The following is a 25612-nucleotide window of genomic DNA, read 5'->3' as shown; positions in this document are numbered from 1 at the left end:
TTCATAACTACATGTTTATTCAGACATTATACACATATGATGAAAAAATGATACGCAACCAGTCTTAACAGATCCATGCATCTACATACAAAACAAAAATGATTGATGCGATAAAAAATATTATATGATGTCTGATATTTTGATATTTTCAAGCAGAAAACGCTTAATTAGATAATAGGTTTCCAATTTGTTTTAAAGGTTTTCCTTCTCGTCACTAACCTCTGATAGTTTAACTGGGTGGTATTCTACACTACTTGTTGGTTGATTTTTGTCAATTCCTCCTTTAATGTTTTGGTTTACATTATAATTTACATTGTATGATGATGCCCGTTTAAATTTTCGGTAAACAATGAATCCTATTATCAACAAAATAACAACAAGGATGACACTCACTACTATCGCTATGGCAATTGCTGTAGAACTATCAGCCTAAAAAAAGTTGTATTAGACATTAATGTATTGCAATAAAGTATTTCATATAATTTCATGTAATATTAAACTTAAAGAAAAGGGATTGCTCAGATATTACGCACAGTGGTTGCACTTTATAAATTTATTGGAAATTCAAAAGTATTAATACTAAATTAAACATACTAGTAGTTAATATACATAGATCTACATTTCGTTTATTTTAACTAGTGTATCAGATATGTTTTCCGTCAAAAGTTCCAAGATGTCTTGAAGTACAGCTTCTTGGTCCTGACGTTGGTTATTATTTGAATTATTTGTGACCTTTTTGTCTGTCTTTGTATATTCTAACCTTCAATGTTTAGTCCATTTTAGACAATATTTATTCAGATAAATCTTTATATTTTAACCTTCAATGTTTAGTCCATTTTAGATAATATCCTTTTGGCATGGCTAGGTATACACCCACCATTGTGTTATTGTATTGCGGTAATTGGTTTGTTTTCTTGTCTGTCATTTCGAACTTACCGCTTTGTTTATTGACTTTCTGTATGCCATTTTGTTTTTTTCTTAATGACACAATTGTTTGTTTTATTGTGTTAAAGGTCATACTTTGTAACACAATGTTGACTGCTGTACCTCAATTATTGACATTTTCACCTATATGACTGTTTGCGTTGCACATACATTGTTATCATCAACATATAATTTTAAGCAACTGTCAAGTGAGAAGTTTAGCTAGCTTTAAAACCAAATTAAACTCACCAATTGTTACCCAAGTCAGGAATATGAAATTCGTTTTATGTGTTTGAGGTGATGATTTTGTCATTTGTTAACATACTTTTTAGTTTTGGGTTTTGATATTGATTTTTACTTTAACCTAGTTTTATTTTTTATTACCTATCACTGGATTTTAAGGTGGTAACTAACACTGCAGGGAGATAACTCTGTAAAGTCAGCTAAACGTTTTAATTACGTTGTGTTGTAAATGGAATGTTAAGCTTCTCAATGATCAAAATTGGTGATTGTCAAACTGCTAAATAACCAGTGTAATTTTTCTATCAAAACGATTGGTTCAAAATTTTTGAATTTTTATATGTTTGTTAAAGTGTCAAAGTAAATACTTTGACAAAATTTTATGAAAATTAAACAAACCAAATTAATTTTAGTGAAAGTGTTGGGTACCACCTTAATATATGAACGGATGCCTTAATGTTCTTATGCATATCTTTTTGCAATGCTCTTCAACTTTGTACTTGTTTGGCGATACAACTATTTTGATCTGAGCGTCACTGATGAGTCTAATGTAGAAACGCGCGTCTGGCGTAATAAATTATAATCCTGGTACCTTTGATAACTATTTGCATGTCCGTTTTTGAAATAAATGATTTAAATTGTACTTTCTATCGCCGAGATTATTGATGGATTATACAATGCAGGTCCGTATGCATGCAATGTATTAAAATAATGTAAATAATGCTTTTATAGTTATGAGGAACATTGGTGGAGATTATCCCCACTTAATAACAGGTGGCGCTGTGATAGATCAGGTCCAACAACATTTATTTGAATGATAAGGAAGTCAGCATGCATTCATAGGCATGATCCACAAGGAAGCCCATACACATGTGTATGCTGATAATAAAATCTTAATAAATATGTTTTGTTTTAATATTCATAACTATTTTAAAATATAAAGTCAAAAGTTTTGTAATTCAACATTGCCTGAACTAAGAGGTACAGATGTTACAAGAAGACAATAAGGAGAGTTGATTGAAGGATATGTTTAAAATATATTCATAATTATAAATGCATTATTATCATTTCTTTCTTCATTAAAAACAAATTCAATAAAGAGAAGTTTTTGGAAACATAATATATGTATTTATTTCTGAATATTTAATTAAATTTATTTACAAAAATATTCAAATTATTATATTTTTTTCGTTTTGATTTTCATTGCAAAAAAATTTTTTTTAATAAGATTTTGTAAATAAAGTCAAAATTTTATACATCTTTATAACAAAAGATAACAAAATCTAGCTTTTTAAAATTGCTGGGTTTTTCAACCAAAACACAATAAAAAAAATCACTCTTAAAGTTAGATTAGAATCATATGACAGAAACCAGAATATGAAAATGAATTTGTACGTTTTATATCAAAACCAGTAGATGTAAATCTGGACCCAAAGCACAAAAACCACCTAGACAATACTACAGTTTAGTAATTGTACAACAATATTACTGAAATACTTACGACTGGGAATCCAAATGATATTCATTTTTTGTTAATGTTTGTCAATTCAAAGAGTTATACAGTACTTAAATAAAAAGAAAAATCTCATACAAAGTTGATATTTTGCCATAAAGAGATTGCTTTTACATTTATTATTGTGACCAATTGTCACTGTGCTGCAGGTATAGTCCCAACAGCTCATAGTAAAAATGTATAAATGCAGTTCGTTTTGGTATGACAGTTTGTTTTTGTCAACGACATTTACAATATTTCCCAAATGTAAACCATTTTATGGATCAGTTTAAGTTATTATAGCATTACAATTGACAATATAAAACAAGAGTTTCGGTTTAAGGATGTTTGATTTACAACAAGCTCCTTTGAAAACACAGCAGCTATCGAGCATTATGAGGCAATATGAACCAGAATCAATTGAGAGGTTTGAGTCATATAGAGAATAATTTGTTAAATGTGGAATATTTGTGTAAAAGTCACTTCCCATTCCTGCTGCTTCTCAAGGTTGATTAACAGAAAACAATACAGTAATCAAATGCCCATATTCATTCCAAAATGAACTGTTGTTCCTCAAACACTTGTCTGAATGAAATGGGGAGTAAATGTTGAGCCAAAAAAAACCCCACATCATTGTTACTTTCAATAAAAATGAAAAATGGAAACTAGTATGTGAATTCTTATTGTTCATATTTTAAGATAAGAAAGTAATATCAATTTAAAGAAATTACAAATGTGTTGCTGAAATGAAAGATGGTTTTACTTTTTTTTATGAAAAATATTTCAAACAAGCAGGTCATATTTATTTATAATTATTGTTTGGACTTTTCATTCACCAAAACTATTTACTGATATTTCTTCACCCATAAAAAAATCATAGCAAACTACATTTCCTTTGTAAGGTGTCCATTCGTTATGGGTTGTTTCATTTGTATTTCGTTTTATTGCAATTGCTAATTTCATTAAAAACACATATCCATCTTTATTAGAACTTGCAGGTACACAACAAAATGTATTTTTAGTGAATAAAAACTAATTATTATAATTCGTTAACAAGTAATCAACACTCTATAATTCTAAATATATAGGTTATAGATAAGAGATGCAGTGTTAGACTTGCTACATGTCCCTTCCTAATTATGTTTTTTTTCTTTCAATTTTGCACTTTAACAATTTTCATGTTATAACTAGGAGAAAACCATCATATTGACATCTGCAGGGCAATCAGTAGTTATCAGTAAACATATAAATTAGTAAGAAATAAATAAAAGAAAGGTAATTGTAGCAAGACTAATGGTGTGTGTGTTGGACCTGATCTACAGCACTGTCACCTGTGTTATCATTAAAGGGGAATGATAGACCAATGTTTCTCATTCCCCTGTTATTGTATGCAATGGACTATCTGGCAATCTAAGTTTACATCTTTTTATGTTGTGTATTTCAGTTTGGAAGGATCAATACTGTTATACATTCACAAATTTTAATTCTTATATTACCGATTTATCTGTCTCCACTGGGGAAAAATCGATGTCAGTAAATTCCGCTGGTGTTACAATTTGTCCTTCTGAAAATTCTATTCTGCACTGCGCTATATAACCATCAATGTCGACAGCAGCAAGAACAACTGAAGGTGTACAACAACTTCCTCTGTGGTGAGATGAGGAAATATGTTAATGCAATATGGAATATATATATCTATCAGTCATGGCTATTAGGAGAAAATGTGTTTATTGAAGCTAGTATACTTGTATATAACTATTTTGTGTGATACGAATATACGTTAATCTGTTACCTTTTTACTGTAATGAAAATAAACTCATCATAGATACCACGATTAAAATTGCGAACGTAAACCCACGTTATGTCACTGAAATAAATGAGGCATTAAGATTCCATACGATGTTGCCAAGGAAACTTCACCATATAAAGACGGATAACTTTAACAATAGGAAATGAAAAGTCATCTCCTTTATTTTAAATTTGAGTATTAAACTTCCCTTCGGAACACTAGATATCATTTTATAGATGGACTCATCTTTCTTATTAGCATAAGCTTTTTAAAAGTAGGTCAAACAGGATAAATTTCAATATCGTATATTCTGAAATCGTCATTATTTAGAGCAAACATATCACCGAAATTTCTTAAAGTGTATCAAATTACGACATCAAAAAGTTATTTCAATTGGTATTTGCTGATTTAAGATATAAATTGTGATTTGTAAAATACATTAACAAGTACTCAATAAGTATTGCACAGATAGTGTTGAATAGGAATGTCATTAACTGCGTTTAAAACAAAGCTAATTTAATACAGGATCATGAAACTGACTGAATGAAGACATACATTTCAATTAATTGATAAAAATCTAACATGATACCCTTATTCACAGGTTCAAACCATTACGACTGGATAAGGTCTCAAATTCCATGTATTTAACATGATTAATATAAAGCTGACTTGATGCTGATATTCACAGTACCACGTCACTGACCAGATAGAGAGCATTTTGCATTAAAAACTATAATGCTTATCTCATAAAGATATTTAAATGACCACGCATTTGATATTTACAGTACAATGCCACTTATATTACAGGAATCTGACATTGACTTAACAACGGCTAGGACTCCGTTTAGATAACAAAGCAAGCTTGATACTAATTTTCAAAAGACGATGGCTTTGACTAGATAAAAGTACAATTTCCTTTGATTATAAAAAGTTACATAATGATTATATTCACAGAACTATGACTATTTATTGATAAGGACTTGTGATCCATCACAATAATACAAAGTTAACTCAAAACGGATATTCACAGCTCCAAGCTATTGTTAAGATAAGAAATCGTATTCCACTTTAATACTAAAATGCTAGCCAAATACTTTATTTTATTTATTAATACTTTACTTAGACAATATTTATTCAGATAAATCTAACATCAAATAATATTTTGATATGAGCATCACTGATGAGTCTTATGTAGACGAAACGCGCGTCTGGTGTACTAAATTATAATCCTGGTACCTTTGATAACCATTTACAAATGAAATGAATATTGAGGATTCAGAAACAAGCAATTTGCTTTTACAAATTTGTCTCCTTTTAGACAAATAATACACTAATTGAACATAACATAAATATAAATACTTGCATAAATGGTCAATACTTACTTGATACTGATATTCACAGGACCATGCCTCAGACCGGAAATATCATCATATACTAATTCAGTTGCTGACCCAACGGATGAAGTAAAATTTTCCAGCTCAGTACCTTTGAATGTAATCTCAGCCTTTGCAAACCATTTATATTTATGACATTGTGCAGTATTCAATGACGAATTATTACAAGATCCATTCACAGTAACAACTGTACAAACTGGTCTTTCAATGTCAGTTACCTTCAAAGATCAATTTCAACATAATCGTACAATTTATTCCATAGAAGCAGGAAAACCTAAACTAATTTTCTATTCCTGTTCGTAGGTAGGGGTAACAAGAAAGAAGACAGTCAAAGTTAATAAGCTGTTTAAGAAAGACGTCCTTAACAAAATTAGTTAATGTTTTGGAAAGTAGAACTCGAGATTTTCATTGACATACAAAAAAATTAATTTTGGATAGAGACGTCTTATGGTGCTTTTTACTTTACAATAAACATGTTCAATTTATGATATTGTCTTTAACAGCATAATACAGCGCTTAATCATTATTTTTATCAAATTGAAATACATGTATGTTCTACAATAAAGATTATTTGAGAGAGAATATCATAACATCTCTAAAATGTCTCAACCTCTTTCTTTATCAAAATTCACGTTGGTTTTTTAAAAACCAATCTTTAATTTTACTGAAATGTGCAATCATAATTGTGTTGAACCCCTAATCTAAAAAATGAGAGAAGGTTATGCGTTTTGAAAATCTACCAATTTGTGTTGAATATTTTTTTAAAGAAGTATCAAAAATTTAAATTTTAACCGTATAATGGCGCTTTCTTGGATTTAATTGGATATTTATCATTAGCTTTATGACCAAATGGATTTAAAACAACTACATTGTAAGCCATCCAAGATCAACTTTGACTGAATTCTCGGAACTTATGTTTTTTTGTTATTACCAAAACTGATTAACGTAGACTTTTACAAATCAAGAACTAACTAATCAGCTGATGAAACTTACGGGGACTAGCTTAGAGCTTTGCAAACAAAAATAACACTAATCTAAATTTGTTAAATAAATATGCATACTTGATATGCAATATGACCCGAAATGGGACCAAAATGGAGGTCAAATCAATATGCATATATGGTCAACTATTTCCGAGATAATTATATGTCAGTTTCATTAAAAAAAAATAGCTTTTGTTAATTGTACTCATAAATGAAGAATGTTGCGAAAGTATGTTCATTTGTTATACAAAACGTTTAAAGGTATACTTACGAGAACCGTTTTTGAAATTCTTTGAGTAATTTCTGATGAGGATCCTAGGTAAACTGTTACGGCATATTTCCTACAAGGTTTACGTTGATATTATAAAATTAAATCACAAAAATACTGTACTTCGAGGAGAATTCAATAACGCAAAGTCCCTAATCAAACACATCAAACCTGACTTGGTACTGGCATTTTCTTATGTAGAAAATGGTTGATTGAACCTGGTTTTATAGCTAGCTAAACATCTCACTTGTATGACAGTCGCATCAAGTTCCCTTATATTGACAACGATGCGTGAACAATATAAAAGATAAAAATTTCAAATTATGTAAGTATTCGTTAATAATTTATCATTATGAATGGATGTGTAGTTTTTAATTTCATCAATATGACATATTGTATCTTGTTGAAATGAGCCGGATTGTATCATAAATCATAATGTATTTTCTTTTCAGGAACACAATAAAAATTGATTGATTGATTGATTGATGATTCATATAGTGCAATAATGAATTTTAAACATTGCAATGGAAAATTTAAGGCACATTTAATACAATTATTATTATATAGTGAAAATACTGTAAGATCTGATCTTTTTTTATTGTCTTGTTAATTGTGTGTTATAGTAAGTCACAAGTAAATAACTAATTTGGACTAGAATGGAAAGTTGTTTTATTGGCACTCCTACCACATCTTCTTAGAACTACCAAATAACACCTATCAATATAAAATTGAAATTTTGACACATGAGTTATTCCAAATGAATTGCTGTGAAATATACTTCATTATGTATTTTCTTGTATTTGTTTTAATCATCATTTTCAATTAGCGGCTTATAATCAGAACTCCTTTTGTTAACCAATATTGGCATATGAATGGTAAAGCAACGTACAAGATACTAGATGTTAGGGTAGGCTTCATAGTAAACGACCCATTACTTCTATCTCCCGCTGAAATTGTATGCTGTCTTCTCATTGGTAATACTGAAGCAGAATGGTCGTCGGAAATCGCTACTTCATAAGTTTCATTAATTGTTCCTGTATTTTCAACTTCATAATATACTAACACTTCTTTTCCAGTTACTGCACCTATACATGAATTAGATAATGTAATTTGAATGATTCTAAAAGAGGATTTCTCCGCGAAATAGTGTTCCTTATAGTAATATGTTGGATGAAAATCGATTGCATTATTACAAAGATCGGAATAGAATATTGCGATAAAAGAAAGGAAAATTAATTAACCATAACTTCTCTGTGACTAATCTCTATTGAATCACACAATAATAACATTCGAATAAGACAAAATATGTATTTAAAACTAAGTCTGAAAGATGCAGGCTCTGAGGCTGTTATATAGATGTAACAATTGTGTGTTAACACTTCAAAATATGCAGAATTGATCGATTCAGATTTGTTTAATGTTTTGATGTTAAAGTCATTACTAATCTTTATATATATATACTCACTATCAGGCGGAATTATTCTTAGCTTAACATTTGTAGGTTTAAAAACTAGTGAATTCTTTCTGGAAAATTCAAATCCGTTCTTGTCTGTTCCGTTTAACTTCAGTTGGAAAAACTACAACGAAAATTTCAAATAGACACCGTTGTTTCATACGTAGTTGTCGTTTGTTGGTGGTCATTGTAGAGGACAAATGCATTATCTATATCATCCGGGCTTCTAGCTGGGTATGCCAGTGGATTGTTTCGTCCACAATAGAATCATCTGTGGCGCTCAAGTCGAAACAGTTGGAAACCCAAATCAACAATTGAAGAGCATCAAAAGTCGGAAAGTTTTGAAAAATGATATTCTGGTATATATTTCATTTGACCAATAATTAGATGGCAGTTTCAATCTCTCATTGAAGATATAACAGATCAACACCGATTTTGCTGATTTTTCAGATTTTTCTAAATTTATGAAAAAAAAAAGACATAAGTAATAAAAAATGACAGTTGTGTTTACAGCGATTTGTTAAGTATTTCATACCTGATTAGGAGTAGTGAATATGGCAGCACATCTTACAGCCATAAGCGTTGTCGTCTGAATAATAGGAACATTAAACAATGCATTGCCCTGCATATCAGTAAGAATAAGGTCATTACAAGTCCCGTTTTCTCCAAGGTTATATATGTTAACATAAAATGTATAGTTCTTCCCTACAAATCAAAGACAAAATATATACCGCATAAAAAAATTAATTCTGATAATGTGTCTTTAAATTTTTTGTCGGAATACATGTGTAGTATGAACATTGATCAATTCATTGTCTAACATATCAGTGAGAATAATGTCTTTACAAGTCCCGTTTTCTCCGAGGTTATACATTTTAACATAAAATGTATAGTTCTTTTCTACAAATTAAGGAAAATGTTTAGTATATCAAAAAGTATATTTTTGGTTACATAACATGTATGAAAAAAATAACCAATAACCATTTCCTCCTTAAACACATGTAATTTGAAAAATCATAACTAATAACGTAGTAACAGATTCATAAATGCCTTTCAATAGAAGAACAGAATGAAATGGTTATAAATTAATATTATATAAGAAAAAACGTGTTTACGTTTTTTTCAACATTTTTATAAAATGACCTATTTTCAACTAGATAACAAGAATTGAATACTTAGTAAGATGTTGTATTACTTACCTGTAATAGGACTTCCTTTAAGAATAGGTAAGGCACCACTTTCAGTATATTCAAGTATCTCTGTTTCTAGTTTAATTGGACTTTGAGCTGTAACATTAACTGACCATTTATTAGGTAATTTCCTCTGTAGATTATATATGCCTGGAGGTGGACGCTGAAATTTAAAGAAATTTAACGGCTATAATTGTATTCATTTTAACCTTATAAGTAATACAGTATATCTATCGGTCATGTTTTTCTTTATAGTTAAAGATATGAAGCAATTGCAAAGGATACACATTTTGTCATTTAAAAGACAAATATTTTAACTCTACATATAACGTTTCCTGCAAGTACAACAAACACAACCTTGTCATTGCCATTGGTATAATGCATATATAGAAACATAAGATGTGGTATGATTGTCAATGAGACAAATCTCCACCAGAGACGACATGGCATAGAGGTTAACAATTGTATGTCACTGTACGCCTTTCAACAATGAGCTAGACTAATACTGCAACGTAATTTATAAGAGGCAAACAAATGTAGATGTAAATCATTTCAATAGAGAAAAGTAACGGCCTGAATAATGTACAAAACAACTAATAAAAGTTAAAGGCATCTGAGATTTATTAGTTCATATTGTTAGTTTTAAATTAAAAGCCCTTGATTTAATCTTTGCACTCAGGCAATGAAATGAGTAGCTATTACATTCCTTAATTTTAATGAAATTTAAAATGAAAATGTAAAATCATGTGTACCTGAAGGGAAATTATAACTTCTTTCCTCTTAGTGACCAGTTTTCGTGATAATCTACTTGTAAATGTTTCTTTTGTTCCTGGAAAAACACATACATTTAAAAATACAGCAGCTCAAATAAACCTATAATTTTAGAAAAAAATATTTTGGAAAAATACAAATAAGATGGCAATTAAGAAATTTACTGTATATATGATAAGGAGATGCGATAGAGACAAATATCCACCAAAGACGAAATGACTTAGAAAGCAAAGACAAATGGTCTCCTTCAAAACTGAAAGAAACCCATACCGTCCATTAAATACAGAACTGTTAACCTTAAGTATAATATAGCTGTCTACTATCTCTGGAGCAAAATCACTGTAGCTTTAAAGATGCTTGTGTATATCTATTACAGCTTCTTAACGATTCTTTATTGTTTAGATAGTTATATATGAACCTTTATCACAATCTGATATTATACTAGTACAATTCATATAAAAAAGAATATTTAGTTTGATGTATAACATTGAGAATGAAAATGGGGAATGTGTCAAAGAGACAACAACCCGACCACAGAGCAGACAACAGCCGGAGGCCTCCAATGCATGCTTTTGTCACAATATTTCTGGATATTATGTTCCAAATGCTATTCAGTGTTTAACTTTACTTGGCCGTTTTATCTTTTTTGGTCCGAGCGTCACTGAGGATTTTTTTGTATACGAAAAACGCATTCGACCAACTTAATTATAATCCTGCTTGATGTATCTAGGATGTGTTTACTTTGATAGATAAATATGTTTTATTGTGATGGTAATTTGGTTGAAAAATGATATTTCTGTTCTTGTTTTAGTGTACTTGTTCCAAAAGATTCCATAAAACGAGTGATGGTACGAACAAGTAAACATTTTATACATATAATCCAATATGAACATGTGTGATAAATAAATCGTGTTTTTGTTATTTTAAGGATTTTCGCAATTTTCGTTTTTTGACCTTTTATCAGATATTCAGAACCTCTAGTTTCAACCATCTAGTACCAGTAACATTTGTTTACGCCAACCCTTACTGTTCTTACTTGTATACACCCGCCAAACGTTAAGCAACACCTGATAATTTTCCAGAATCATTTTTTACTGAATTCATAACTAATCGAAATATCAATACAATGAACGGAATTTGTGTTTTTATAAGATAACATATCACATGTTAATTGAAAAGTGAAAGTTTGGACTGTTTGTATATTGAATTTTTGACTATTTTACTTTGTTCAAATGGTTGAAAAATGGCAAAATAATATACAAGATAAAGTTTCAACTTATACTGAAATTTTTGAAATTGCTCTGCACTATACTCAAAATTCTTTTCAAAACTCGAGAGTGACCATTTGTGAATACATTAAAGTACTTAGGTCAGTGGTGAGTGTAACCTCCACGCTTCCGGGAAAGTTCATCCATTCGTCGTATCATGCTTTGTACTAAGCGTCAATAATGTCCTAACAGAAATTATTTGCCATTCTTCAATCAAAGCTGCTGGTAATGGTTGATAATTCTTACTAGCTGGTACCCAGTTGTTGATTTTTCGACCAATATCATCCCAGACATGCTCAATGGGATTCATATTCGGTGACATGGGTGGCCAAGGAATAGTGTCAATAACCTCCTGACGTATATAATCTTAAACAATGCGTGCTCTGTGTGGCTAAGCATTATCAACAATGAATATTGGTCTATTTGCAAAATTGTGATGGTTAAAATGTGGCACAACGGTATTTTGGATGATGTTATCGCGATATTTTTGACCCGTCATAGTCACATCCAGAACATATATGTTCATTTTGCAGTCGAATGAAAAAGCACCCCCCAACTGTCAAACCCCTTTGACGAACGTTGTAGGTCAAAGGATGTGCTGTTTCCTGTATGTTGTACTCCTATGACGTCATACGCGCATGCGCTCATCAATACGATGTAGGAGGAATCTGCTCTCATCAGACCAATGTCTCAAAGTTCAATTGCGGTGACCATGTAACCACTGATGTCGAGCTTGACGATGCCTTCGAGTAAATGTCAGTAATGGTCTACGGGCACATAAATTGGGACAACTTGCAATGGCAAAACTTGTATGTAGCTTTGGAAAACCTGTTTTTTAAGGAAACTAGGAATATGATTTATACCTGAATTTTTACCTGTCCATTACAATAAATTAACGAAATATATGAAAACAAAGCAGTATCAAGTTTTATTTAAAAACCAAAAATAGAAGCAAAAATATACAGGTGTTCTTAACTTTTGGCGAGGTGTATAGTTTAATAAGACATTTTTATTTCAATCTTATATAAATAAATCCTTGTTGTTTGTTCATAGTTTTTGAAAGAAAAACAGTCATGGTTAAACATTTAAAAAATCGAAAGCGAATCAGTTCTCGCTAAATTTTCAGGCTTATATCTCGAAAACAAACACACAGACCCGTCATTTTTGCTGTGTTATTGGTTCCTTTATTGATAATCTTCGAGTTTACAACAGTTTTTAAAAAAAAGGCTTGTTATTTTGAAATTTTTGTTGTTGTGAACAACCTTAATTACTTTACCATTTGGGTAGAACAGCTCTATTCCGCTGTCTTCGCCTGAACAGCACACAGCAACCTTGAGAACTGTAACTGTACTATCAACAACAAACATTGTGTTGTCATTGGATGTTAGTGACCATTCAAATGAATCCAATATTACTTCAGCAACAGGAAATGTTTTCTGGTAACAATAAAGATGACATTTATGTTAAATTAGTCGACCGTGGTGCACTTATGATGCCCTCTCAACTTGATTAGTTTTTGTTTGAAAAGCATTGTTCATATACTTTTCTTTACATTTGGTTGAGGGCCAACAGTACATAACAAAATTCAAATAGGCAAACTTTGCGAGAAGTACATAAAAAATAATGTTGCCGAAGATGGCGAACTTTGCGACTATAGTAATGTTTTTGTAAGAATTGACGAAGTTGGCAAATATAACGAACTTAAACACAATCCTATACCTGAATAAAGATTTGATGGTAATGTGGATTCTTTATTAATGAGAGATTATATAAAAAAAAAAAACCACCAATACATACGACTGGTCATTCAATTGTATGAGCTATAATTCATCATAGAGGTCAGCAATAGTAACACTGCAAAACTAACTCGTAAACTGTCAAAATATATAATAAAATACATAAACAATTTAAATAATAGAAACATTAAAAGAGGTATAAAGCTGACACTAACAAAACATTTTCGTGTTTAGTTTTCTATTCTTACCTCAATAATATCATTAAGTACAGCATTTATTTCTTCTTTTCTTGTACGATAAACTTCTCCTCCTGTTGCCTGAGCTAGACGCTGAAAGAATGATGTAGTATCTCTTCGCTTTACATGTATATCTGACAATAGGAAAAAAGAGTTACTAAAGTTAATAAACCATTGATCGAGAAAGTGTAATAAATATAACAGAAATTGAAGTGAATAGCCCAAACAATACAAGAAACAATTGTGTACAAAATTGAAAATAAGTTATCGACTTTTTTTGATTGATTTTTAAGTACTGAGGTTGTGAGTTTTTTACCTACCAAACGTCGATGGTTCTCTGCGGACACTCCAGCTTCCTCCATAAATAAAAACTGATCGCAACGAAATAGCAAAATATTACTGACAGTGGCATTAAACAACAACCAATTAATCAAGTGTACTTACTGTGCACTGATCGCCGTCGTCTAGAACAGGTGCCGGTCAAAACTGTGGTTATGGTGATAGTTTTAGCCATTGCCATATTTGCTGCCTCTTGCTGTTTATCGTCATCTTTGGCGTCAGCGTCAGTAAACACAAATAATGTAGAACCATTTCGAGAATTATTGATGGCTACAAAGAATACGTTTTTACCAATCATCATTAACAAAAAGCTCAACAGTGGAGATCGAAAGATAAAGTTTAAGTTAGTTTTAATTGATTCTCCCGTATGAAGTTTGTATAATTAATTGATTTACTTAGATTAAATTTAGATAGTGTAAAGTAGCATCTGCCGTAGCAGAAAATTAAATAGATGACGGACTGAGTCTTTTTTCTTTTTTTATTTAGCTTCTTATTTTATTGACTTATATAATTGTTAGTTAGCTCTCTGGTTCCTTGGTTAGATTACGTATAATTATGGATATCTCAGCCTTTAAGGAAAAGAGCTTTGGACGTTCTTATATTTTGGACTTCTATCATCATTGAAGAGACATTAATTGTAGAAATACATATATCTGATGCAGAAAAATGTAATTATTCGATTTTAAAGGTAGTTTAGTACAACATGTACAATATATGGTGCTACGTATTAAATTAAGGTAAAACACATTAGTTGGATGTTTACCTTTTAAAATACCATCGGCTGCGAATTCAGGACAGTCACCGCCTCCATCTACTATGATACTGTCGAGTTTCTTAATCATTTCATATCCGTCTCTAAACACACATGCTTGATTCAGTGTGACTAAGAAAGTAAATAAACTGAATCATCAGTTGAATAATATTAATTCAGTATTGTATATACGAATTGCTCAATCTTTATTTTTTTATATAATATATGATATGTTTGTAAACATGTGTTTTTGCCATCGACTTATGAGTTTGAATAACCCATTTGTTAATTTCTACTGCTCTTTTATAATAACAGTCGAATTAGATCATGATAATTAAGCAATATTTACACTTACATCAGGACCCTGTAATTCAGTGGTTGTCGTTTGTTAATGTGTTACATATTTGTTTTTCGTTCATTTTTTGTACATAAATAAGGCCGTTAGTTTTCTCGTTTGAATAGTTTAACATTGTCAGTTTGGGGCCTTTTATAACTGACTACGCGGTATGGGCTTTGCTCATTGTTGAAGGCCGTACGATGACCTATAGTTGTTAATTTCTGTGTCATTTGGTCTATTGTGGAGAGTTGTCTCGTTGGCAATCATACCACATCTTTTTTTTTATACTCAGACTTGTATCTAAGTCCTACATATTTTATTCAGAATTTTTTTTCTTGTATTGAAACTTGTGTGTTTTTAGAAAAAATAGTTGTACGGTAAATTCTATCAAATCTATGATAACTTTGCTATTCTTGTGTTTAAATAAATATTGGACTGCGAATAGTAATACTATGTTACTTTTGCACGATCTCTTTTTTGAATCGATAATAATTGATTTAAATATTTACGAACCTGGATCATTAAACAGCGATAATACATAATCAGCTGGTTCATTGTCAGAACCTATTGTAGCAGTCACAAGTTGAGTTATCTGTTCTTTAACAGCAGCAATTTCTTCTTTCATGGAACCTGAATAGTCTATGACAAACGCTAGTGACAGATCTTTTCTCGTTTTGATGTGGAAAATTTCGTCGAACGTTTTACCTCCAAGCAAACTAAGAATACCGGTGTCTTAAATATAAAACGATAAATATTATAGTCATATGAAACGAGTGACTGGTGTATTTAATGTTAATCCAATTCTTGAACCATTGCATACATATATCATAAACTTCGTCTTCTTTGCACCATATATATGATCACTTTTTTTCGCATAAATTGCGGATAATCGTCAATTTTTTTCCATCGGACAGTGTTGTTATGAAAATACGGCAGCTAACTAACAGTCGGGTTTTGAAGTCGAAGTTTAATGATTGTCACCTGTTTGTAAACAATCAACAAAGAAGCAAGGATATTCAGGTAAGCACGTGATACAAGGTACAAAAACTATTATAGTTTATCTTGATTACGGAGCGATATTTACGTTTGGTTTTCCATTTGCAATTGAGTATTGCGATCACCGGATATTTACGAGAAAGGTCACGCTGCATACGGAATACATATCAGCGAATTGTTTAAAGTCATAAGAAACCTCAAATTAAAAAAAAAAAATAATGCATATGATTTTTATAGCTCAATGGATAGTTTTCATTATAAAACTTATGTACATATACTTTTTTCTGATGAAAATTCTCTAATTTGTTCATATTTCGAAGAGGTTTACTTTTTTAATTCCCCGACATATTTTCCGTATGCAAAGTGACCTCAGTGTGACCCATCTCGTAAAAATCCGGCGATCGCAATGCGCATGAATGTCCTTAAAATAAACTATTATCTGATTGTACATGTTAAACATGTGCTCAATATCCATGCTTTTTTGTTGTTTGTTGACAAACAGGTGACAATCGTTAAACTTCGGCTTCAAACACGAACTTTAATTACCTTCCATATTTTCACAACAGCACTGACCGATTGAAAAAAAAATGGCGATTATACGAAATATATTTGTAAAAAATGATAAAATCGGGCACAGAAGTTTAAGTTTATGATGTTTGTATGAATTGGTTCAAGAATTGGAATAACATTATTTTTCACCGGTCACTTGTTTATCATGACTTTAATTGTTTGCTGGAAGCAAGCAATTAAAGACAAGTAAATTTCTCATGAATTTGGACAATTTATAGAATTTTCTTGAGAAAAAAGCATTTGTACATGTATACTTAAGTTTTATAACAAAAACTAGCCATTCAGTTTTAAAAAAAAACATATGCGCAATTTTCTTTTAATTTGAAATTGCAAATGAATTTAAAGAAAGGTTCGCTATAATATCACCAATCGTGTGTTCCTTAGCCATACTATTGTATTTGAAATTTCAAATTTTTTAGTGATATTTTAATTCAGTAAAGCTTGACTTTGCTGTTTTTGAATAAGATCACAATGTTTTAGACATGTACATATGACTTCTCATGGAGTTTCTAAAGCGCAAGTAAATCTTAAAAGTTCCTTATTGTTCCTTATTGTTGCAACACGTGTTAAATAGATGTTTTGGAACTTGAAAGAGTAGAATTTGGAAGGTGATACGTCAACAAAGGTATACACCTCTTGCTTCAAATGCCAACTATTAAATTTTCAAGGGATTAAAACACGTTATAAGATATTAAGAAAATTAATGTTGACACCAGTACATATTTTGTATTTTACCAGCAATATCAAAATAAGAAAATAGTTGATCACTATAAGTAAAAAAAAAAAGGATTACACTTTGTTAATTATAATTATATGTCCAAGGCGCTTTTCTAGTCAACTTCATCTGATGATCACTTTGTCTTTAAAAGTCATCAAAATGTTGTCAATATACAATTTAGGTATTTTGCAATTAACGCAGCTGAATTGTAACTATCTAAATGAATTTCAATTACCTTCCATTATAAAGAAGTCTTTAGTTGCGGCAACAGCAGATACATATGCCCTATAATGAAGATGATGATGTGGAGATAAATGTTCTGTGTATGTTTCTTTGTTTATTCCACATTTTGCTACCATTTTACGACTTTCGTCGTACGGCCCGCCATGACTACATTTTCCAGTGGTTGAACCTATTGGTCCTGTAGAATAAGATGATTAAATATGTGAAGAAGAACAGCCGTGGAAATAATAATATAAAGCTAAAAGAAGAGACCGATTTCAATGAGTCGCAACTCATCTGAAACCATATACAATGTCGGAAATATGAGTGATATGACATATAAATATTGTGTTTGTACTGCCTAATTTTTGTCTTTGAAACCATTTTATTATAACTGAAAACGTAAATTATTGAGAAAATATACCAATTCGGAGACCTCTATCGATCCATGTCTGATACGCTATCGCGCATGCTGAATTATCGAACTGCCCGCAAAATCCATATGAAGGTTAGAAGAAGGGTTAGAGAATAGGACAGTTAGGCCTATACGGATTCTTAATTGTAGTGTTAATGCATCATTTTGCTTAATTAAACGCCACACCACCCAGGTGCAGAAATGTCCAAAATGAAATTAACGTTGAACGTGTCGAAGTGATCCTCAACCCTTTTTATGTGTAAACACAGGCACTCGACGTCGGACCCCTCCCCTGGTTATGTTTAATCACAGGCACCCGAAGTCTGGAACCTCCTCCTTTTTATGTGTAAAAACAAGCACGAGATCCACACTCTTTGTTTCATCACTTGTCCAATTGTATCGCAATTTTGCGGGCATCTTTTTGTTGTGTGTAAACTTAATTATAACGTCTAACAATTAACTCGTTTTTCAATATATCTTATAACATGGTCTATATGGGTAACAGGTTTGAAGGTTTCGTTTGCATCTAACACTGATTTAATCTCACAACATTTTGTTTCGTATCCATGTTATTCATTTGAACCATAGTTTGATGTTCGTTGTCTTCCTTAATAAGTCTTTTTTTTATGATGGATTGGGTGTTTTACAATATTCACTTTGATCTTTGTTATCCTTTTTTGTATTTTACATCTGATATCATAGGTTGTTTGGCATACACTTTTTCAATGTATAATTTTTTATTTAATGAAGTACAAAGGCTTTAAAAAGAGGAAAAACGTGTCAAACGTCTTGTCTAAATTGTTAATCTATTGACTGATCATGATGTTCTTGTACTAAAAATCTCATAATCTACCGAAGAAAATCATAACGTCGGTCTTAAAACATTGAAACTGTTTAATTTGTATCAGTCTTGGATATTTTGTATAATTTATTGCGCCACCATGACATCTATTACAAGTACATGTAACTAATCTTACTTGTAGGTTTTATGTTCCCCCTTCCATGATGGTAACCACTGGTTAACTTGTTTTGTAGTATGATATTTTGTTCACAGTTTAAACTGCAAATACACATTGAATATATCAGTGAAAATTATTCATACCAAAACAGGTTGACTTGACAAACGATATAGTACGGTAACAAGTATGATATTAAATACAATAAAAAACGGACTGAAATTCCTCATGGCTAATTTTACTTTAATAATCTGAAGCTTATTTTGAAGATATGTATTATGCCCATTGACAAAGGACTGTTGTATAGTGCAAAAACAGGTGCAGAATTTTTATAAGAGTGATTAAAAGTTATATCGGGGTGTATAAATATCACATTTTAAAACAATTTTGGACAATTGTTTAGTCAATCCTAATGATAATTGTAAGTATTTCTTTGAAATCATGCTTCGTTAATATTGCACAAATGAGGCATTTACTATTTACGTCTCATAGCCAGAAATTAGTGACGTATCCCCAGCTTCGACCATGTTAGCAAATTTGAAAGTTTATCTACTAGAATTACCCCCCCCCCCAAAAAAAAAAATAAAAATAAAAAGACAACCAACAAAATAAAACAACACAACAATGCAATATTTGAGATATATATCTTAAAAGACTTTTTTTCTGGAAAATTTTGTCAATATGCCACATAGGAATGGATGCTGTAAAAAAAATATTTGTCCTTGTTTGCACATGCATTGCAAAACTATTTGTAACAAATCTAGCGTGCACTACGACAATACGTTGTTGTTGGCATTGGCAAGCTTTAGTCCTGTAAAAATTCGTAACACATTGGACTTTTTGTAAATTGTACTAGAACTATGGAGCTATTGGTGTATTTATTTTATATTAAGTTATTGACATTATGCAAAGAGCATACTTCACTTACTCTATATTTTCGACATCTTTACATGTATCTTCCTCTGGTAGAGCAACTGCCATAAGTCTTTTCCCTTTTATACCTACATTTTCAAGAATTTATAGTTAGAACTATTTTTATTTTTAATTTGTATGCAGCCTTCTTGGAAAATATATTCTACATTTGTTAGTACAAGAGAAAACTAAAGCACGAAAGCGATCATGTAAAGTGCAATGTACATAAAAAGCAATTTCTCTTATTCTTATATTTTTCCTTAACTTGTTTATATTTATTTTGAAATCAACGTGTGGTTTGTTGATCTCAACTGTTCATTGCTCAAAAGTTGATTATGACGTGATATTTAGAAAAAAAGGTATAATTATCCATTTTTTTTTTTATCTTTTTCACAACTATGGAAATGTCTTGATGAAGTTTACTTCCGAACCCCCTGCAGATATTCTATAACAATTCAGTTTTCGGAAAATTATTGTATGGTTAAGATTTTTAAAAGTTTTTTTTCTAGTATCAGACAAACACATTTATAGCAAACCTTAAATCTATATAAATTAATGATTAGTGTGGTTGATTGTTAGTTTATTGAAAGTAACTATGAGCTTAATTTCTCACTTCATGAAAAAAAACACATTTCTATCGTTGATGGATTTGTTAATATTTTAAACGATGTTTCCTCACTTACCGAAATCTGTATAAGGTACATCACCGTACATTTCGACCCAGTTGGTGTTGCTGTAAAACGACTGTACAGTGTAAAGACACTCTCCCAACTGTTTTCGAAGCTCCACTACATCGTTTTTTAATTGGATCAGTTTATCCTTACACGATGTCACATGTTGATGCGCTACAATATTTAAAATTAATTATTAATCTAAAAGGTTATTAAGCTAAACAAGTATAAAGCCAAACAATTATAAAGCTAAAGAGCATTGAGGTCCCAAAATTCCAAAAGGTTTAGCCAAATACTGCTAAGGTAATTTATGCATTGGATAAGAAAATCCTTATTAAAAATTCATATTTTTGTAAACAGGCAATTTATAACAACGACCATATAATAAATATACAAACATGTATCAACACCAAAGGGCTGACTACTGGGCTGGTTATACTCCTATGTGATACAAAGTTATCTGAATAGTGTATGATCTAAGTAACATGTTCTTGTTTTACTGTAAAATATTATTTACCATTTGCAACATTCTATTAAAAGAAGCCAAGCTGATATTTACTTTTCATTTGTAAAGTGCTGTGAATTGTGTAGGCTGTTGGATGTACTTGTAGTTAAGAGAACATAATAAGAACAACATTTGTTTGTTTGATTACACAAGTTGTCAATAAAATAGAATTGTATGCGACTGTCACTGTTTGTTTGATTACACATGTTGTCAATAAAATAGAATTGTATGCGACTGTCACTGTTTGTTTGGTTACACATTGTTGTCAATAAAATAGAATTGTATGCGACTGTCATTCAAGTGAGAGGATTAGCAAGCTATACAACCAGGTCTAATCCAGCTTTCTACATGCCTGTACCAAGTCAGGTATATGACAATTGTTATTCATTCGTTTGTTGTGCTTAAGCTTTTGATTCTGCCATTTAATTTTAGCGCTTTCCATTTTAAATGTTCCTCTGAGTTCAGTATCATTTTACTGTTTGATATAAAATTTTACATATCAAAACATATCAAAATATTTACTAATATGTATCTAACATTGATTTATGACCAAGTTTCAAACCAAATAAATACAAACAGATTATTTCACCGTCATTCTTGTATTTTATAGCAAGTGTCTTAGCTGATGATGAACGCTTGCTCTTCTTGGAAAATGTTTAGTTAAAAATTTGCAGCAAAACGTTCCGCCGCAGATCTAGATCTAATATAATAAAATGCAAATTAAATCATTGAATTGCTTTTGTTCTCTTATGCGCGACATGTAAGAACAAGAGCAATTCAAGGATTTTGTTTAAATAAGATTGGATCTAGAAGAATATAAATATATACTGCTTTGTACTAGACTGATATGTAACGTTCAACTTGCTAGTTTACAAACTGAAGTCTTTCAGAAGACAGACATATATAAACCTAAACGTAGACATTAACTTGCATTTCGTCTCCGAGTCGACCAGTTGTGCATTCTTTTTTGAGAAGCAATCATCGATATAACAATTGTTTAACCATCCGTAACAAGTTAACCCCGCCACATTATATATGTATGTGCCTGTCCCAAGTCAGGAGCCTGTAATTCAGTGGTTGTCGTTTGTTTATGTGTTACATATTTTTTTTCGTTCATTTTTATACATAAATAAGCCCGTTAGTTTTCTCGTTTGAATTGTTTTACATTGTCTTATCGGGGCCTTTTATAGCTCACTATGCGGTATGGGCTTTGCTCATTGTTGAAGGCCGTACGGTGACCTATAGTTGTAAATGTCTGTGTCATTTTAGTCTTTTGTGGATAGTTGTCTCATTGGCAGTCATACGACATCTTCTTTTTTATAAGTTAAGTTGGGTATATAACGACTAGCACATCGATTTAGACAAGCCCAAGTTTAACGCATGATATCTACAAACGAGTTAAGTTTTATTACACAAGACATTCACCGAAGCAGTATGTTTTACTTGTACATCAATATATTGTTACCTAGTAATATTTGATCAGCATGACAATGCACGTAGGCAGTATCTTTCTTTTCCACTTGTGTATCGGCAATTGCCTGTATAATGGCATTTATTGATTTTCCCATTTCTATTTTACTTGTAGCATCTAAAATTCAAATGTCAACAGCTTAATATACATTTTGAAAACGTTTTGAGTGTTTTTGTTACTTTGATACTTTGACCTAGAAATTTGTTTTCTTTTAATCGATTTCGTCAACAGCTTAGTACACATTTTTAAAACTTTTTTGTGTTACTATGTTATTTTGACCTAATATTTGTTTTCTCGTAATCGATTGATGACTTTTGAACACCGGTTTACTTCTGTTGCCTTTATTTACTTTAAGCTAAGTAACTATTTTGAATGATGGTCACTAATGCAAACAATTCAAATACCCCAAAAGTAAATTAATTTGATGAAAAAGTACATGTAGAGCTGTCATACCAAATCATTCTGTATCTGAGTGATACCTGTCTTTTGAAACGTTTTGTGAGCGTCCCTTGATTTTTATCCTACAATATTAGATGATTTAAAACGAGATGAACTATTAAATCGAAAAGAAGAATAACTTAATTGCATCATCACTTTTAACCATTACAAAGCTCACAACTTCGACAATCAATGTAGGTGGAAACATTAGCACAATACCGGTAAAATCTAAGCTGCATAAAAGAAAGAATATTTTCCGGTATGCTATTTTAAAACTGTCACTTACCTTTCTCATAAAAGACTTCTACAGCTGATATTTTAGAGCCAATCTTTTTTAATTTGTTTTTCCAAATATAACTTGACAGTGCCTGCAATGTCCCGACGTCAGTTATGGTTTCATGAGTATTAGTCCTAGTGTCTGGCGAATGACGCGTGTAAAATGCGGAAGTAAGAATTGGTATTACTATCAATATCGGAACAATTCGTTTCATATTTACAACACTAGCATGGCTGTGCAACACGTTAATAGCTTCGCTGTTATAAATTTGCACGATGTCACAAAAGTTGTGACTTGTTGTTTAGTTGATTTAAAAAAGTCTATTTAGAGATTTAAAGAACATTTGTCTATACAATTCTTACAAACAACCAACATTGTGTTTAAATCTTTAAATAGATAATAATGTCCTTAAAATGTGAAGGACTTATGTAATTTTACCTGACAGGTTTAAAACAAGTCGAAGATTTACCTTGATGATGACACAAATTCATTGTGTAGTTGTTATTATTGAGTTATAAAAATGCATTTAAACAAAAGTCAGAAAGTTATTTGATAATAGTTATTTACCGAAACGACATCCGGCTCTATTATACCATTTACAATATGACCGTTTTAAAGTTGTTTCTAATAATTCCGTTATTTTAGATTGCGACATTTGTTCTTTTTATTGGGGTAAAATTGTGTTTTGTTTGAAAGTATATTAAGATACCATATTCATGTGATTTTTTTTTATTCTGCATTCGTAGACACAATTTTTTTCGATGGAAGGAAATAGTCGATTTTCAAGTGTACACGACTTTTCGTTCAGAGGCAAATGTTTCAATTACACTGACAGCTATTGCACATATAATTTTTAGAATTGTAGCGCACCGGTGATGTATTCAGATTTCTGCAACACATACATAATAAGTTCATTAAATACCCTACGAAAACTCAATGTGAACAGACAGTAGTCTGTGCTGGTAAATCTAGTTTTATAGTGTGTGAAATCCTATTCCTTGATAACATATCATTTTACTTTTTATCTTTTTTTTTAAAGGTTATGTGGAAAAAAGTTACGTTATAGGAAACATTAATGGGCTGTTTCACAAATTTGATAAAATAATGCTAATATGAAGATAATAGAGTTATATTTTACTACAGAATTTAAACATGCATGTTTTAACCTGCGACATTCTGCGCCTGTATAATCCGTATCATATTTGTTTTTCATTTAATGTTTTGCACGTTTATCTTTTCGGGACACGCAAGAGCTTGCTATACGGTTTAGGGTTTGCTCAAGGTTGAAGATCGTATGATAGGGATAATCGATTAAAATCAATTCATCAACAGGCAAATGATCAATCAGCTAATAGGAATAAACATTTTCGAGAAAACAGACATTACCGTAGAAGATAGTTTTGTCTAACCCCAAAGCGGGAACGCTTTGAATTTCAAAGGGGAGGGAATCTATGATAGGGATAATTTGTGTAAATTATGCATCTTCATTTGGAACTATTTGAAAAGTGTATTCTTCATAAATCTGATACTTTTGAACTTTCACTGACAAACTGTTAGGTCATAAATTGTCATTTTATTGTTAACTATTCATTATTTTATCGTGATCATTTTAATATTTGTCCGTCAAAGTATTTCATTATGATGTAACGATTTTTCTTTATAAAGCTTTTTGTATTATAAGTAATAATTAAGTGTCAAGTATATTTTCTTAAAGTCAGAAATTTGTTTCAGGATAATTCTTTTTGTAAATAATAGATAAAGTCACAGCTTTACATAGTTCTTAAGTTTTCTTACGTAAAGAATAATTAATCCTGTAGTCATTTCAATTACGGCGCTATTTAGCCTAAAGCTCAAACGACAAATTTTTGTTATAATCTTTTGTTAATTCTTATCGTATTATTTCATTGTCATTCAGTTATCTCCTTTCTATTATGAAATTGTCACCATGTAAATTCTTGCTTTAAATATGTTTTCTGAAGTTTGTAACTTCAGTGAGAGTCGGGCATTCGTACTTGCAACATCCGCTCGATTTGTCAATTTGTATCAATTTTTACAATGTGTAAAAGTACATCAATTTGTAACATTATGTAAAACTACATGTATTCCATCCTGAATCATTAAATTGTTAACTACTGCATAGGACTTGTGTCTAATTCTACCAGTGGAGTTAAAGCCAGTATTCACAGTCAAGTGACTAGATCCTAGTCATCGTCTATGTTGGCATCGCCAACATCTGCAACCGGTCGTGGGTTGCAGCTCGTTATCAACTTCAAATCAGTAGCCAGTCTCC

General features: G+C 31.0%; 1 protein-coding gene across 2 annotated transcripts; it reads right to left on the bottom strand.

Moving 5' to 3' along the window:
• Positions 1 to 23913, bottom strand: LOC139484951 (von Willebrand factor A domain-containing protein 7-like). Of its 2 annotated transcripts, none has more exons than XM_071269015.1 (20): positions 23332 to 23913; positions 22602 to 22724; positions 20644 to 20805; positions 19977 to 20049; positions 19070 to 19152; positions 17691 to 17867; positions 15685 to 15903; positions 14847 to 14966; positions 14189 to 14353; positions 13757 to 13878; positions 13049 to 13208; positions 10486 to 10562; positions 9743 to 9896; positions 9079 to 9248; positions 8556 to 8667; positions 7980 to 8175; positions 7094 to 7163; positions 5828 to 6057; positions 4153 to 4303; positions 1 to 429 (listed from the first exon to the last, which is right to left on the bottom strand). In XM_071269015.1, the coding sequence occupies exons 1-20, from the start codon at positions 23534 to 23536 to the stop codon at positions 193 to 195; spliced, it is 3006 nt and encodes a 1001-aa protein (XP_071125116.1). In that variant the 5' UTR covers positions 23537 to 23913; the 3' UTR covers positions 1 to 192. The 2 variants fall into 2 exon arrangements, with proteins under 2 accessions (XP_071125116.1, XP_071125115.1); XM_071269014.1 differs by having other exon boundaries at positions 17691 to 17876; positions 23332 to 23850.
• Positions 23914 to 25612: the final 1699 nt, after the last annotated feature.

This window comes from Mytilus edulis, chromosome 8, assembly GCF_963676685.1.
Source record: "Mytilus edulis chromosome 8, xbMytEdul2.2, whole genome shotgun sequence".
In the NCBI taxonomy this organism is placed as follows: Eukaryota; Metazoa; Mollusca; class Bivalvia; order Mytilida; family Mytilidae; genus Mytilus; species Mytilus edulis.
Note: the sequence above shows the minus strand (reverse complement) of the source record. Positions and strands in the feature narration are given on the sequence as shown.